This window comes from Apaloderma vittatum, unplaced genomic scaffold, assembly GCF_000703405.1.
Source record: "Apaloderma vittatum isolate BGI_N311 unplaced genomic scaffold, ASM70340v1 scaffold11656, whole genome shotgun sequence".
Taxonomy (NCBI): domain Eukaryota; kingdom Metazoa; phylum Chordata; class Aves; order Trogoniformes; family Trogonidae; genus Apaloderma; species Apaloderma vittatum.
Genome location: NW_009720029.1, coordinates 15,761 through 32,673, shown reverse-complemented (window position 1 = coordinate 32,673; position 16,913 = coordinate 15,761). Strand labels below are relative to the sequence as shown.

Sequence of the window (16,913 nt, the reverse complement as noted above, 5' to 3'; positions counted from 1 at the left end):
AGCAGCTGCCTCGCTCGGTTCTGCCCCCAGGGTTCAGGTACCTGTCTCGGAAGACCCTGAAGCTACGCAAGCGGTTTGAATCTGTCGCTGTTTTGTTTCTTTCTTATTTCGTTATATACTTTTTTTTAAAATGGGAGATGTGATTTAACTGCAAGAAGGTTCTTTAAGCTAAACCTTTGAATCATTTTGGTATTCCTCTTACATTTTTATCTGTAATGGTGTCTTTTGAGCTTTTTTTAATGTAGAAACTAAATCTGAACCAGACTTCGTTTGATCTTCCATATCATAACTGTTGAGCCCACTTCCAAATGAGCAAACCATTTTTTAGGATATTCCAGTATTTGAGGTATTCAGCTCTGCAGACAATAGCTTGTGTGTTCAACATAAACAAACGGAAGATTCGCCCCGAGTCATTAAACCCCTTTCACTTCCCTCACAGCCAGCAAGCCATGAAGATGGTCCCATGGCGTTTTGCAAGCAGAAACATTCTTTTTCAAAAAAGGTGTCTGTGGCCAGCCTGGAACTGGAAGAACCTAGAGCTGTGGCTGGCATGGGGCTGAATCGGAGCAAGTAGGCCGTGGTGAGCGGCAGGGGATGTCTGTATTAATTTGCGCTCCTTATTCTGTTAATGAGGCCATGCCATTTCAGGTTTGGAACAGGCTTATCTGCCTACTCAGCAATAGCGCTGGGAGCGTCTACCTGTGAGAGACTAGAAATATCTCTAATCTCTTTCCATTAGTTTCAAAGTCCTGCTTTCCAGCAAAACTTTCTCAAAACTAGAAGCTGTTGCCCAGGGATGACAGACTAAAGGTAGCTTGAATTCCTTGGTGACAAAATATATTTCTAGCTCCATATCTGCAACAGATGAATCCTCTCATTCTAAGGTTTTCAGAATATGTTTCCCCCGTGTGGAAAAGTTCAGCCAGAACTTTGAAGGTTTGGCAAAGTTACAAGCAAGGAAGATCTTTGAATGGAACCAGTGTTCGGCAGCCGTAAGAGGTCGTGCTCCCGATCTCACTTATCACTGGTTATCCTGCCCTGGGGCCATCTGCCTTTCTTTTCCTCATGAAATAGGATTATTGGGGCGTTTTAATTGTGCAACATTAGTATAGTGTTTTCCAAGGTTTGGGAAGAAGCATTTCAAAATCAGCATGCGCTATTATTTCTTGTTATAGGGCAAGGGCAACAATATGGTTTTTTGTTGATCTTGTCTAGAAGAGAGAAATCTCTCATGTTGACTAGATCTTTTTTTTTTTATAATTTTTTTCAGTTTTTCTGTCTCTGTATGGGTGTTGCAGTATGCAATGCAGCTATTTCTGTCTGTATATCAGTTCCTTGCCGTTCAAAGCAAACTTCAGGGAAAAGATAATGCTTTAATGTGAATGAGGAAACACACAAGAGATGAAAGGCAATCACTCGTGTCTACGCTTATCCTGCAGTCTTCCTTCCCTTCCCCCTTTTTTTCTTTTACTACAGACAGAGTAGGTTTACTGATTTAGTTTTTCTCAGGGATGATGGGTGATGCTTTTTTGTTTTAGGTAGCACAGAGTTGCTCCTCAGACCCTCTGAATCTCAGGAACTGAGTGCAAGGCCAGGAAGTGTCTTACCAGATATGCTTGCTCCCTCAGGCGTCCAGAAGTGGCCCTCAAAGTCTTGGATATTTTAGTTTAGCTTTGTTTTGTGATGGAGACAGTGCTGAAGCCTCACTCAGATGAACAGCACCCTCATCAGGCTGAAGACTTCCACGGGAAGCATGAGCAGAACAGCAAGCTTCCAGGTATGTGCTGAGATAGGGATGGCTAACGTTATGTTTTGTTGCTGGCATGGTCTTCATTGCTCCATGTGCAGAATTACATGGACTGATGCTGAATTACGGTGGTCTCACCATAAAAAGGAAATGCTTTTTGTTCTAGGAAGTAAAGAAATTTAATTATCATTATTATACACCAATGGTACAATGACTATATGTTCTTTATATCCAGCTGGGGATTCAGGCCCCCAGAAGAGAACATGTGATGTTTATACTGCCGTTTGTCAACCAAGACAGTAACTGATTCTTTCTAGCACTTTTCAGGATCTTCCACACAAGCAGCTGTGCTGAGTTATTAAATATTCTTGGTGCCTCAGGTGGGTACTACTCTGGCCTAGAACCTGCAGCCTCTGTCACCCAGCTGTTAGTGCTCCGACAGCATCGAACTTCATCTGTGCAGGAACCTGAATTCAGCATTAAACAAATCAGAGTATTTGGCAGATTATAGAGCAATTATTGGGAGTTTCTCACAATTGTTCATATCTGCCTTAGGACTGTTAAACTGGTAGCACAAAACCTGAAACCTGATGTGGTAAGGAAAGCAGAAATCTGCTGGTTTTTAGTGACTTGAAAGATGTGCCTTCTGAGTCCTTGTTAGGAGTTTTGCTTTTTGTCAAATCCCTTTTTTTCATAAGCAAGCAACTTTACTGGAGAAAATTTTATATTCTAAGTTACTGTAAGTATACTTTTTAAGTAAAAACTGAAGCTCAGACAACTCTTTATCAGAAGTCAGACTAAAATGCAAGTATGGGTACAAAACTAAATTGCTTTATTTGGAGCAGATTAGATAGCAAACTAGTTCTAAGCCATGTTGTTCTAACCGAGCCGGAGAAGAACGGTGGCAGGCTTCAGTTCTCAAAAGTAGTTTTAGTATGTTAGATTTTATATATATTTTTTTAAAAATACAATTGAAAAAACTTATCACTTGAATTGCCAATTAATTTATTGGGCTTTTACCAGGAAAAACCAGTTCTTTAGGCAGACTTCAGATTTTCTTGTTGTATAAAGTGAGCTAATATAGAAGGTTGGGAGCGCATGATAATCCACACTTTGCTTCTAGCATATCAGTGATATTTTGAAAATAATTCTCATTGCTTGTGACTTAATGTCATCGTAAAACGTAGTACGTTTTTGTGTATACAATACAATTTATATATTTATGTTAAAACTTAATTTCTTATTTATTTTTACGATGAAAAATGCATACACTTTTTCTTCTATTTGATTTACTTGCCAAATACCACTTTTGCTTAGCTCTTTATAATAAAATATTCTTAACCTCTGCTTTACAGAAATTAGTCACTGTCTCTACAAACTAAATAGCTTCAAAGGAAGTGAATTTTTATGCAGGGTATAGAGAACACTTAAACTACAAGGATTTGTAAACCGAATGGAAAACTACATCACTTCTTAAAACAGTACAACATCCTTGTTATGCCATCTAGTGATCGCAGCACAGAGTGCAGCAATTTAAATGCAGAGCAAACTTTTTTTTGTGTTTACTATTTTAAGTTACAGTGTGAAAGATCACATTTTTGATCTTTAAAAATATAAATTAAAATTATTTTCCTATATTTTTGATTTGCATGTGATGGATGTGCTCCTGTGCTTACAGAAACAACTATTACAGTTTTGTCTTCTGTGAAATTGATGTTGCAAATCTGATAAAAACATTTATCAATGAGCTGTAATCTGATGTCTTACTTACCAGAAGGCTTTTGCACTCTCAGGAACTGCTAGGTGACAGATAAGTAAAATACCATGATTTTTTTAGTGCTGCAGTTTGTAAGGGAGTGCGATGAAGAACATCAATAATATCAAGTACACAGATGGCAATGTCATCAGGGATAGATACCTGTCTGATGTTTTTTCCTCTGTTTATGTGAATTCACAGTCCTATGAACTGAAGTATGATTTGGGATCTCAAATATAGAACAGATATTGAATCAAACAATAAAATTCCTAATTTATTTTTCCCATTCTTTTCACAGCAGGAGTAAAAGGAGATATTGAAAAACTTTATGAAGCAGTGCCACAGCTTGTAAATGTATTCAAAATTAAGGAAAAAATTGGAGAAGGCAAGTGTTTTGTTATCGATTGCTTAGACTTAGATTTCTTCTGATATTTCAAACTTAGAAGGTATAAATCTAAGATCCTAGTATATGCACTTTAAGTCAAATGCCTTTTTTATTTACTTGTTGGTCTCTGTAGGTATTCTGATACATTGCTGAGCAGTTAGGTATGTAATTAGGGACATTATCAAGATACTTTCTTGAAAATCTGGTATATTAAATCATTTCAAAACACCAGCTTTTGAGTTTCGACAAGTAAAAATTTTTGAGGCAGATTCAAGTAAGTCTTAACACCCCATTCTTTTTCTCTTTTATAAGAGAAATCTATATGCAGCTATGTTTTGACATATTTAACTACTGTTCATTAAGCTGGCTGTGTTTCCACTGAAACCCTGTGGGCAGAACTGGAGGAGGAGACTGCTTTATTTAAAAGAAAACCAAAAACACCACTTTTTTTTTTAAGACATAACTATCAAATTCTAGAACACTTGTGTACACCTTGCCTTCAAAAAATACTTCTGCAGATTCCTTCCATAAATGTTAGCTATGACTTTAAATAGCTTCTTAGGTACTTCTGAGTGGGGGATTTCAGCACTTTTTGGAACTTAACCCGTTTGATCTCTGAAATGCTATATGACTCTTCACACTTCCAGACAAATGTTGATTAGAAGCTGGATTATTTAACAGCTGTTTTGTGATGGAATACCTGTGATGGTGGGCTATGTGGCTAAAATCTTTTTTAGAAGAAAAAACCCACAACAAACTCCCCCAAAAAGCTCAGCTCCATTTACCATAGCAGTACGGAATTTCAAAACCAAACCAAAAAGAGGTTCTGCCTATCGTAAAAATAGACAGTATAAAGTAAACAAAATCTCTGGTTATGAACAGTGCTCTGATCTTGCTCTTGGGAGCAAACAATGCTTTTAAAAAATGCCACTTGCAGTTTTGCAGCATTATGAGAAAACAAGCTTCAATTTAAAGATTCCACTCTGGAGACTTGTTCATTTTAGGAGTTCTCACCACCAAAAATAATGTCTTAGGTAAACTTGGTAACCCTTGTTGTTATAATCAGTTCTACAGAACATATGGGACCCCAGGTCTTTTATGACTGCAAGAAGTGTTGAGTTTTTCTGACAGTTTGGTGTATGTCTATGCTTACAGGCTGTTGAACTAGCACAATGCAAACACAATACTTAAAATGTAGGAAAAAGTGATTTGTACAGTTTATTCACAGAAATGAGTGCTTTAACTTGTATGTTCAGATATCTAAGATCATTAGGATAAATTAACTTCCTAAGAGGTATATTAGGATATATATTTCTACCATGTTCTGCCTAAGCGGAACAAACAAATACCACATTCTGCCTAAGTGGAACAAACAAATTTACTCTGGGCAAACAAATGCCAAGGTTACACATCATGTGAGACGTCTTACTTCATAGCTAAGGCAACAGAATTAAGAAAAATGTAGCAATTCAGAAGCTTTGAATAGTAAAGGCAGTGCTTTCTGGATTAGCATTATATAGCCCGCTTACATTGTAGGGAGAGAAGAGTTAGATGTCAGATGAAAGTAAGCTACCTAAACAAGAAAGCAAATCAAAGATAGAAAATTTACATTCAAAGAGCTCCGTATCCCAGGCAAGTTAGACAGTGTTACATTTGCATTTTTACTGACAAAAAAGCTTGTATACAAGATCACTGAATTCAGTAGTAGAAAAAAGGAACCGCATTTTTCTTTTCTAGAATCTGCTTTTGATGTAGTATCAGATATACTGCAGGACTGTGAACAGTTAGATCACTTCTGTAAAAATCTGAACTGACCTAATTAAAGATGCTGAAGAGAGTATTTTTCTCCCTTCTTTACAGGTACTTTTAGTTCTGTTTACTTGGCCACAGCACAACTGCAAACAGGATACGAGGAAAAAATGGCTCTGAAACACTTGGTTCCAACCAGTCACCCTCTGCGAATTGCGGCTGAACTTCAATGCCTCACAGTAGCAGGGTACATAAACAAAAAAAAATATGTTTGTCATGCCTAAACTGCTGAACATTGTCTCATTGTTCTGTGTTTATTTATTTTAAGATTTGAAATTTTGCTTGCTTTTAATCGCAGAACTGTATATTTTTATCAAGAGCAAATAAGAACTGGAATGTCTCACCTGTAACGTATGCCTTTTTCTGCTAGTCCCAGTTTGCGGATGGTGCCATATTTTCCATCTGAGTTCCAGGAAGTATCTCTGTGATAACTAAGATGGCAGTTCTGAAATGCTTGGAAAACTAATCTCTTAATCAGAAAATGTGGTTTTAATAATGAATACTTGTTGACAGAGTGTGCTGAACAGCAACTTCTTAAAGTAGTTGGTATTACGAAGGTTAGGTCCTATATTTAATTACAGCAGTAACTATAAACAATGGCCCCACAAATATTCCATGGAGCCCTCATTGCAAATTGCAGACTCAGATGGCACATAGCAATGAGAGGCGACGGCATGACTACTGACTGCTCATAAGATTGCTGTCAAAATATGAGACAGATTATAAAGGAAAGCCTGACTGAAGTTCTTAGGAAATAAAAACAAACATCCATCTTCTGGTCTTTATTCAGTGACATCACTTTTCTTCTAGAGGACAAGATAACGTTATGGGAGTTAAATACTGCTTTAGGAAAAATGATCATGTGGTTATTGTTATGCCGTATCTGGAACATGAATCCTTCTTGGTGAGTCCCAGACTTTTTCTGTGTAGTAAAACTTCTTAACTAAAAGCACTTGCATAATTAAAGTATCTAAATAATATTTCAGGATATTTTGAACTCTCTTTCATTTGAAGAAGTGAGGCAATACATGTTCAATCTGTTTAAAGCGTTGAGGCGCATTCATCACTTCGGTATTGTTCATCGTGACGTCAAGCCAAGTAACTTCCTTTACAACAGGCAGCTAAAAGAGTAAGTCTGTCCAGATAACTATATTGTGACCTCATTTGGGGATGTGTGCCTTGGCAGAACAGAGTCAATTAGGCTTTTGTTGTTGGTTTTTTTCCCTTCTAGCTGCATAACATATGCTTAAGTAATAAAGTTAAAAAAGATTATTTTTTTATTTATAAAAATCTCTTTCTGTGTTTAGGGATTTGAGGAGAGAAGGATTTTTTTCATTCTTAGTATAATATCTGCCTCACAGTGTGACAAGTACCTGAAAACGTGAAGCTTTTACTGTTAAGTGAAAGTACTACATTTCTGATAAGAATGAGAAGAGCAGAATCAGTTGTTTGGGTTTTTTTAATATGAAAACTAATAGCCATTTGTGGTGCATAGAATGCTACTTGTAAGTTTTTACTCACAGATAGAGTAAAACTGATACAGATAAGATAGCTGGTTTGGAGTTGTCTTCACCTTTCCTTAAACTAATATCTGTAACTGTAAAGTTAGGGGGCGTTGCCTGATAGTTGCAATGTTCAAATACTGTAAAAAAACCCAAGGCACTGCTTTTTTTTGTGAAGAGCTGAAATAAGTAGAACTTGAGAAATACTGAGTTGTTTTGTTTTTTTTTTAATCTACTGAAATTAATATGAACTGTTGTTTTGCTCTTCTAGCCCTTCTTTTGAGCCTTAATCTCTACTTTGGTTGTGGAGGCTGTGGAGTTGAGTTTGTCTGAGACTTAGAGACAGCTGGATTGTCTCTGTATGGGTTGTAGCAAAACTTTCTTTTAAAATCAAATCTGAAGTGTGAGCTAATGTAGCCTTACCTGTTTGAAGTCTGAAGTAAATTCCAGTAGTATTGCTGGAAGTCCAGCAAAACTCCCAGCACTGTTAGTCTTCAAGAGTCAAGTGACTTGACTGTGGGATTAGAAAAAAAACCAGAAAGGAGCTGCTGGGAATAAATTTTTTTAACACCACCAGAGAAAGTATGAACTTGAGAAGATTTTCGGACAAGAAACAATGAAGTAAGACTGGTAAAAGAGTAAAAATATTGAGGGGATAGGTAAGGTAGTACAAGAGGAGGAGGAGAAAAATATGACTGTGATGCTGACAGTACAGAGAACCAACACACTGAGTAAAATGTGAGAGAAAGATAAGCAAACAATTAATTAATAGTAAATTGAACTGCTTGATGGGTACTTTGTGACTCGATTCTAAATTTGTGTCTTTCAGGTATGCCTTGGTAGATTTTGGCTTGGCGCAAGGAACCCCTGACACAAAAATTGAACTTCTCAGAGCTGCCCATTCTGAAGACCAGCAGGGAAGTTGCTCACAAAAAAATCCCACCATAGCCTTGGGAAACGGGATTTCTGTCAGTGTCACAGCCCCTAAGCAGATAGTTCAACAGTCAGCCTCAAAAGCAGCTGATAAAAGGTCCAGCTCACTTTCAAAAATACAGATTAAACAAGGAAGAGGAGGAAAGGTTCTCACTTTTTTCATTAATATCGTTGTATCTTCCATGTATTATTTCATCCAGCAGGGGGCCATATAACACCTGAACAAAAGCAGGGTACGCCAGTCTTGCTGGATATGAATGAGATGCACAAACTCAAGTTTTAATATCCGAGTGGCTAGTTTTACCTAACCCTGTTGGCATAATTCATTATCTGTTAGATATAATACAGTGCTGAAGGCTGTTTAAAACCGGAGCATGGGGTACTATATAGACAGCCTTAACTCTTTCTCTTGAGTGGCGTGTACTGTGGAACTCCTCCCCAAGCCAATAATTACTCATCTGTGTTCAGTTACTTAGTTGCATAACAAATGCTGTGCAGATGACATTCGGATTATCTTGGGGCAATTCTGAGGTGTGCTTTGTTTTGTAGGCATGTTTGCTGTTCTGTCTAGACCATGTTTTCTTCATCCACAGTAAACTGATGCCTGAAACTGGCTTACCATGCAGCTGTTCTTGTTTTATGTCACTTCACATTTATTTTTCTGAACTGTCAGTATCCAGCTGACTGTGTGTTAGATAGGATCCTTATTGTCCTTTTTATTGGTATTGTAGGAGGATTCTGTGCACCATTCTGTCCAGCGATCTGTCTTTGGAGAGAGGAATTTCAATGTCTATAGTTCCACATACCAGGAGAATTCAAGTACAAAAGTAAGAAGTATGACTCATCAGTAAGAGCAATCTGTTACATATTTGAAAAATTATAGAACTGCTTGTTCTTTAAGACTGGACATGACCCCAGGATGCTGTGGAACTATAAGTTTTTGAGCAGATTATTAACTGTGTCTTTGCTGAAAGGCTCAAAAATTTTTTATTTCTGCTTCAGTCCTTTTTGAAACTCTTAAAGAAGTAGTTAGGTAACTGTCTCCCTAGCTGATCTTGTTTATATGTTAATTAATCTTCTTCTTTCTACCTGTGTATGTGTGTAGTACACTTAACTTGTGAAACTTGATTTTTTAATTTTTATTTTGTAGTTGAAACTGGAGAAAAAACTCATACTAAATATTTGTCTGTACATTTTGTAATTACTATTTAATTATGACAAGGGGGAAACCCCAACTAAATAAGAGGGTTTAGCCAGCAGTGAACGTCTTACCATAAAGTTAGAATTAGTGCCTATGTGTTGCTGTGGCATTTCACATACCTTTTTTTAAATTCTCATGTTGAACCAAAAGAATTCTTAAAACTTTATACTAACTTGAAAAATACTTGCCTTATAGCTTCAGAATATCTAATGTATATATATTTTTAGTAAACATTGAAAAATGTTTTCCAAAGGGGAGAAAACCAGGATATTTAGAAAGCTCCAGTGTCTGTTTTATAGCTGCTGTGATATTGTTAAAAAGGTTTGCTGTCTTCTGTTCTAAAAGTGCAGTTTCTTGCTCATGAGCACCTGCTCAGTCTTAGTATTGTAGGAACTGGCCTATCTAGATATGAAGGCTCCTTAAATATGTCACCTTCTCTAAAATATCTACATTCCAGCTCATAAAACCATCAAAGATGACAGATGTTTCATCTAGGAAGTTAGTAACAAAGAAGAAGATAATTTCTACCAAAACAGTGAGCAATGGAGCAGCCAGGAAAGCTGCCAGTGGTTGTCCCTCAAACCTGACCTGTGACTGTTTTGCAACGGATAGAGTTTGCAGTGTTTGCCTTTCAAGGTAATTTGCTTTGATAATGTTGTAAAATTGTCTGCTATGCTGTCGGGCAAGGTCAGAAACTTAGATTTACTAGACAGCTGGTTTAGTAGCTGAAAGATAGCATTTGATCTGTGCAACCCATAAAATACTGAGTATGCTCTTTTTAAACAAGAGTAGTTCGTGCAGCTGATGGAATGATGGGTTCACTGCTGTCTGGAGCAAGAAAGAGTCATTGTTAATGTTTTTTTTTTGCTGTATTTAATTATCTGTCTATATGTGTTGCAGAAAATCACTTGAGTTAATTACAAAACTTAGAGAAGACAATACATTAATCTGTCATTAGTAGTTATCTAGTAGGCCTGAATCATGCCATGGTTTGGATTCTGGAAATCTTGAAATGTAGAATAAAAAGGAGACACATTTCTGTTGTATTTGTTAATTTAAAAAATAATGTTTACATTTTAATAATGGACAGGTTAGACAATTTTAATAATTGAATTCAGCTCCATCCCTCTGCAGTTAGTTTTGATTATACTTTTTTTCCCCACACACATTTCTAAAGTAAGAAACATGAGGAATTTGCCAGACTCCGTATAGGGCACACAAGAGAGCTCTGGAAAGTTGTTTGTGGTTGTTTTTTTTTTTTCTAAAAAATAATTATAATCTCACACCTTTCAATTAATTTAATGAAAAGTAAATTCTTGTCAGCGCAGAGAGAAATAGTGGACTTTAGTTTGCTGGGGAGTAATAGAAAGCCAGCATATCCACATTCAATAAGCTAGTGCATTTTTTGCCTTTGGTTAATTAGTCTCGACTTTAAAATTTTCCATGAAAACAAGCCTTTAGCAAAAATGATGCTACTGTTGAATGAAACTAAAAAAGGTCACTGTGAATGAAGTATGCCATAAGTATTTCTGTGGTGTTACCTTATGCTAAACGTAATAAAAATATAATATGACAAGTAATGTAATAAGACTATTAGGCAACAATTTCGTGCTAGATAAGATGCTTCAAACTTTTATAAAACTTGAATAAGAGAGGCTACTTACACATCTTACATAAGTATATTCTAAAAATAATATTAAGCATTATTCTAATTAGAACTTATTTATTAACTTCTAAATATGTTTGTCTCTTCTTACAAGGTGTCAGCAAGTTGCTCCCAGGGCAGGAACACCTGGATTCAGAGCACCGGAAGTGTTAACCAAGTGCCCCACTCAGACCACAGGTACTGCACAACAGACTGGAACTAAGGCTTTTTAACCTTTTGATCCTTCTCATTTATGCCTATTAAGTTTTCTTTTTTTATGGAAGAGGATTTGTTTACATGTGGAATTCATTTTATTGTCACTTCTAACACTTAGCGAGCAATTCCTGATTTTAATTAAAAGTTTATCATTCAGAGTAAGAAACAAGTTAGGAATATTTTTTCTGTGTTTGAAATGTGAATATGTCTTTATTCATCTGAGGGGGAGTGCCATGTGCAGGAGTTGAGTACAAGATGTTTTAAAAGAAAACAAAGCTGTAGCTTTTATCAAGTTTCATGGCTTATTAGCTTATTTATTCAAGTAAAATCTTGCTTAAATCTTAGGGAGAGGACATACTTTAGACTTTTCTACACAAATTGTCACACATATAGTTTGCTGTCTTAACAGGCTTAGTTAATGGTATAATTACAAATGTGTTTCAGAAAGCATTGGTTAATACTTGTGATCAGCTTTTTCTTTTTTGCTAATGCTTTAAATAGCTGGTCTACAAATACTGCAATTTTTTCTTACTAAATTTTTAATTTCTAAGGGTTAAAAACTGTCAAGTTACAAAGTCTGAGTAAATATCAGGGCAGAGCAGAGGGATGATTAATGCATTAGGTGATGCAAGTAGCATGGGAGAGGTTGTGCCTACCTGGAGAATGGAGGATCAATAAAAGCAGTTACCCGTTAAACATTTGGTGTGAGACCAGGAATTCTGACTTATGAAAAAGGGGGATAAATAAAAATACCCTCAAAAAGTGGATTTAAAATAACAGATTTTAGCCACTTTTATTGCTGAATACCTCTTGAAAAAATTGTTGATTTTCATACTTAAAGTGTGTGTATATACTGAGAATAGACTTAACGTTAGATCTGATCAGTTTATGCTTAGCTAGGTTAATGTTGTTTGAAACATCTGCGCTGTGGATATGACTGGGATTTCAAGAGGTATGACAGCCTGTTTGCAGTTACTGTGCCTGTGCTGTAACAGCCAGCTTTACAGGCTAGAATACATCCAGAAATCCAGGACAAGTTTAGACAATCTCAATCTGTCTAGACAGAATTTAGGCAGAAAGAAGACATACCTAGGAAATCTTGAACACATGCTGGTGTTAAATATGCTTTCAGACGTTTTGTGTTCTCTAGGGGAACAGAGGGCAGGATTACAGAAAATACGGGTAAATCTGGAAACCCTTGGGTGTGGCACCAGACAGCCCTAAAAGTACTGAGTCAGTGGTGCTGAGCTCCCGTAGTATGTCAACAAAGGCCTTAATTAGGACTGGGTAGACTAATACTAATATTTATGACATTATGTTGTATTTGAACTAACAGATCTTCTTATCCACTTCCATCTGGGACTGCTGTAGTCACCTCCTGGTGTTCCTGCCAATCTTACTACTAGTTCTGGTCTCTATGCTGAGACCAAGTTACCAGCTGGATCCAGCTGACTCTATCCAGAGCTACCTTAGTGCAGCTGACCCGGGTTCGCAGCACAGGAAACAGCACCTAAACTCCCAAGTTGACTTTATGCAGGTCCAGGGACACTTCAGCTTGGTTTGTCCCTCTGCTCCCCTTTCCTTGGCCTGCCACATGAGTTGGATGGCACTAAACAAGAGCACAGAGAGGAATCATCATGCTGATGTCATTGCACAGGATCTTTCAGTCTGCTGCTCATCACTGTTCTACCAGAATTGTAGGGCTGGGGTTTGCTAGCTGTTCAGATATATAATGTTTATTAATTTCAGCAAGAGTTAAGTAATTAAACTTCTTTAAAGGTCTTGACCGTGATGACTCCAGCTTTCCCAACCACATACTCGGGGTGATGCATAGCACCTCAAACAGATACTACGATCTTTTCAACAGTGATACAATAATACTAAAACTTTTTTTACAGGAACTATGAAGAAGATACAATTTTTTTTCCACTGTTAACTGTGACAAATGATTAACTTGGATTTTTATTTTTTTAATAAAAGACTTAAAATCTGGTTATACAACTGAAGTCAACTTAATACTTTCTTTTCCAAAGTCCTCTGCTAAAATGTCCAGATTTATTACTCCCTATTTTACTCCTTATTTTTTAAGAGAAGTAAAATAACTATGACTTTATTTCCCAACTGTTAATTCTTCTCTTTAGAGTTTGAGAATCCTTCAAAGTCTCCCATTTACTTCTCTTGCCATCTCTGAAAATGTGCACCTTAGCGAGCCAAAAAATTATGGCAGACAGGTATTCTCATAACATTCAGTATTAAATTTTCCATCATGCTTTGGCATTTGCCCCCAGAGTACTCTCTGTACTCTTCTTAACACAATGAAAGTGATGAATAACTTCTGACTATTACAGTTCTTAAACTGGCTATCTTCTCAAGTGATTTCGTATTAGAGATGAGCAAAGTTCATTGTAAGATGGATTCTTCAGTACTGCCTAACTGTGGCAGCCTCAGTCCCTTAAAAATTCAGATTTGCATTCATTTATAAATTATTTTTTATTTATGCATTACCCTTATATAAGCTTCTTTTTCATATGAAGCAAATTTAAAGAAGTATCAAAACTAGCGAGTTTTTTGCCCCCTCTCATCTCCCTGGATAAAGCAACCTCAAACATTGTTTTGGAACATTTTAAGTTTAGCAAGTTAATGGAATTACTCATATGAAAAAATCTATGGAAAAGCTTAAATACTCCCTCGGCATCAAAGCAGGAAATTATTCTTCAATCTAATTATAGTAATTTCCACTGTTTGCTGAAGTGTTATCTCTGTGACCAAAGTCATTAAGTACTTCAGAACATAACTTCTGATAGAAACTTTTCAGGTCATAATCCCCTTTTAAAGAAGGTTGTGATTTTGTTTGTGATAAAATCTTGAGCTTAGTTATTACTGAGTTTCCTTTCAATTCCAGCAATTGACATGTGGTCTGCAGGAATCATATTCCTTTCGCTGCTCAGTGGACGGTATCCATTTTACAAAGCAAGTGATGATTTAACTGCTTTGGCACAAATCATGACAGTTCGTGGATCCAGAGAAACCATTCAGGCTGCTAAAACTTTTGGTATGCAAACCTTAATTATGGGGAAAAGGGGAAAATGTATGCTTGGTCTGCTATTTACCACAGTGACTTACAATCTATTATTTTTTTGTATGTATGTACATATATATATATATACACTTTTTGGTTTGGGGGTTGTTTTAAAGGTAAACCTCACTTTTTGCCTGTAAAACTAAAAGGTCAATATATACAGAGTTTTAAGAACGTTTTGTATTTTCCTGTCTTTTGTCGTTTGTGTATGGGGTACTTCATGCCATAGGTTTCCCAGCCTGTTTACTGCCTTTGACTAAGTCAGGGCCACTTGAGGTGAAACATGCCAACTAAATGTTTTCTATTAGCATTTGGTTAGAATTCTTGAGGCAATGTTTCTATTCCTGCAAAATTTGCCCTGGAGGCCTAAGTCAATATGACTTAATATTTAGATGATGTAAACTTTACTTTTTTTCCTCCCCTCAAGAAGGACTAGTTAAAAGAAACAAACAACAAAAACCAACAGCTGGCCTGTTTAAACTAACAAAACCACCACCACCAAACACAAAAAAACCCATTCCCTTAATTGTTTGGAGGCCAAATGCTGCAGCACTTGCTACCTGGAAGCATAACTGACAGCATTGATTTTCATTCTCCAGGCAGAGGTGTGAAAGTGAGAGTATCTAATTGTCTTGAGTTCTGTCAAAACGAGAGCAAAATGCAAACAAGAAGGCGTGTGGGGCAAATGACAGCCTGTCACTATATAACTTCACAAACAAACCCGAAGAGCTTTGTTCTGAGTAGAACTGGGGCTGTTCTCCTCCTGACTTGCAGGGCCTGTTGCTGTAAGACACGTCTGATTTGGAGGAGTGGGGAGGCTGGATTTTGTTTGGGGCTTCTTTGATAGTTTTGGTGGGTTTTTGGTGGTTGTTTTTTTTAACGTTGGTTACACTTTAAGACATGAAGTTTCTCTGAAACAAACTTAGAATTTACTGTTGCATAGAAATTATAATAAAATGTCACTTACAGAATTTTTTTTTCCCCTAGGTAAATCAGTTCTGTGTACCCAAGTTGTCCCAGCACAAAACTTAAGAACCCTCTGTGAGAAGTTGAGAGGAACAAATAGCAGCCGTAAGAGATCCCAGGGTGAAGTGCCCGGCAAGTTTGCAAATGACTCAGCTTTGCCACTTGCAGGAGACAAACTGTGTGCTCCTGAGACACTCGAAGAACAAATTCAACACATAAAGAGCTTTCAGGAAGGTGATGGTGCTTTGGAAATGAAGGGAACAGACATGAAAGGATGGGATCAGGTTCCTGATGAAGCATATGACCTACTTGATAAGCTACTAGACTTAAACCCTGCAACAAGAATAACTGCAAAAGAGGCTTTGCTGCATCCTTTTTTTAATGACATGAAACTCTGAGAATATACTGTACTTTATCACTGTTTTCTTATGTTTTATGTGGAAATGAGATTCTGAGGTAGTTTTACCTTGTTGCCCTCAACATTTATGCTCATTGAAATACCGTCACACTGCACGGAACTACTGAAATTTTATCTGATACAATTGGACTGCAAATGTCAGTTTATTTTAAGAAATACTTGCAGATGTGAAAGTTACATGAACATCACTAACGTGGTCTTACCCTAAGACACTTCTGAGGGGTTATTGCGGTGCGTACCTGTTCTCTGAGGAAGTTAACTTTGTTCAAAAACTACAAAGAAAAAGAGTTTCACAAGCTCTCTGCTTAATTTTCAAGATATTCCCTTAACATTTGCAAATTTGCCTTAAGGTATGACTTAAATAAGAAAGTGCTTGAGAAACTTTTTTCCATACTTGCATTTCACTGCTTTGTTCCCAGTTATCACATGGTGGACTGCAAATGGAACAAAATGTGTTAATTTTGTTCAGACTGTTTTCAGAGAACAGTATTACTTTGGGAGTGTTGCTAGAGGAGGGTCCAGGTGCTAGAGGTTACACCATCAAAAGAAAGGCATAACTGTTTTAAAAGTACATTTTTGTTTCTATCTGATCTTTTCTACTCAGGCAATAGTAATAAAAGCAGTTACGCATTTTGTATGGCCTGTGTTTCCTCAGTGCCATGGGTAACTGTCAATAGTCAATAACTACTTCCTTCAGAATGTCTCGTGTGACATGCATAGATTTGATTTGTGTTACGGAAACTCATTATTTTTAAAGAATATCTGTTAAATAAGGTTTCTTTTTATAACTTCAGAAAATTGTCTAGAGGTGCTTCAATAAAAATTGGTCAGGTGAGGTTTTCCTGTGGGATGTTTCTGTTCAGGAAGAATTGTTCCCTGCATAAATTCCTCAATGATGGAAAACAATTTCTGGACAGCTCTAGTGCATATGACTGTCACAGTGGAAGTATCTTAATTATCAAGGGAGCCTTACTGCAGAGCTAGAAGCTAGCTATTGCCTGGCCCCAAGCAGGGGGCCCTGTACATTCAACGTGCAAAGTAAGTTACATCAGCAAAAGTTACTTTAAAACCCTTGGAAATTCTGAAGAGTGAAAAAGACTGTCTTTCCGTGCACATTTCTCGAAATGCTAATGGAGTTGTTGCTGTAAGAGGTTACAAGCCATTCTGAGAAACAATTACTGCTTTGGTAACTCTTTTATAAGCCTTCTCAAATGAGCTGGTGGTTATGATAGTGCAAAGGTCCTGACCAGGGCTGA

General features: G+C 36.9%; 1 protein-coding gene across 1 annotated transcript; it reads left to right on the top strand.

The window, feature by feature from the left end:
- Positions 1-1,683: 1,683 nt before the first annotated feature.
- CDC7 (cell division cycle 7) lies at positions 1,684-15,637 on the top strand. The gene is made up of 11 exons (XM_009870867.1): positions 1,684-1,777; positions 3,805-3,888; positions 5,749-5,884; positions 6,508-6,601; positions 6,684-6,826; positions 8,029-8,278; positions 8,864-8,959; positions 9,791-9,969; positions 11,094-11,176; positions 14,097-14,246; positions 15,261-15,637. The coding sequence occupies exons 1-11, from the start codon at positions 1,684-1,686 to the stop codon at positions 15,635-15,637; spliced, it is 1,686 nt and encodes a 561-aa protein (XP_009869169.1).
- The last annotated feature ends 1,276 nt before the right edge of the window (positions 15,638-16,913 follow it).

Coding starts and splice junctions, on each gene's coding strand:
- CDC7 (XM_009870867.1), top strand. CDS start 1,684: ATGGAGACAGTGCTGAAGCCTCACTCAGATGAACAGCACCCTCATCAG. Junction 8,279..8,863: donor AACAAGGAAGAGGAGGAAAG/GTTCTCACTTTT, acceptor TTGGTATTGTAG/GAGGATTCTGTGCACCATTC. Junction 14,247..15,260: donor TCAGGCTGCTAAAACTTTTG/GTATGCAAACCT, acceptor TTTTTCCCCTAG/GTAAATCAGTTCTGTGTACC.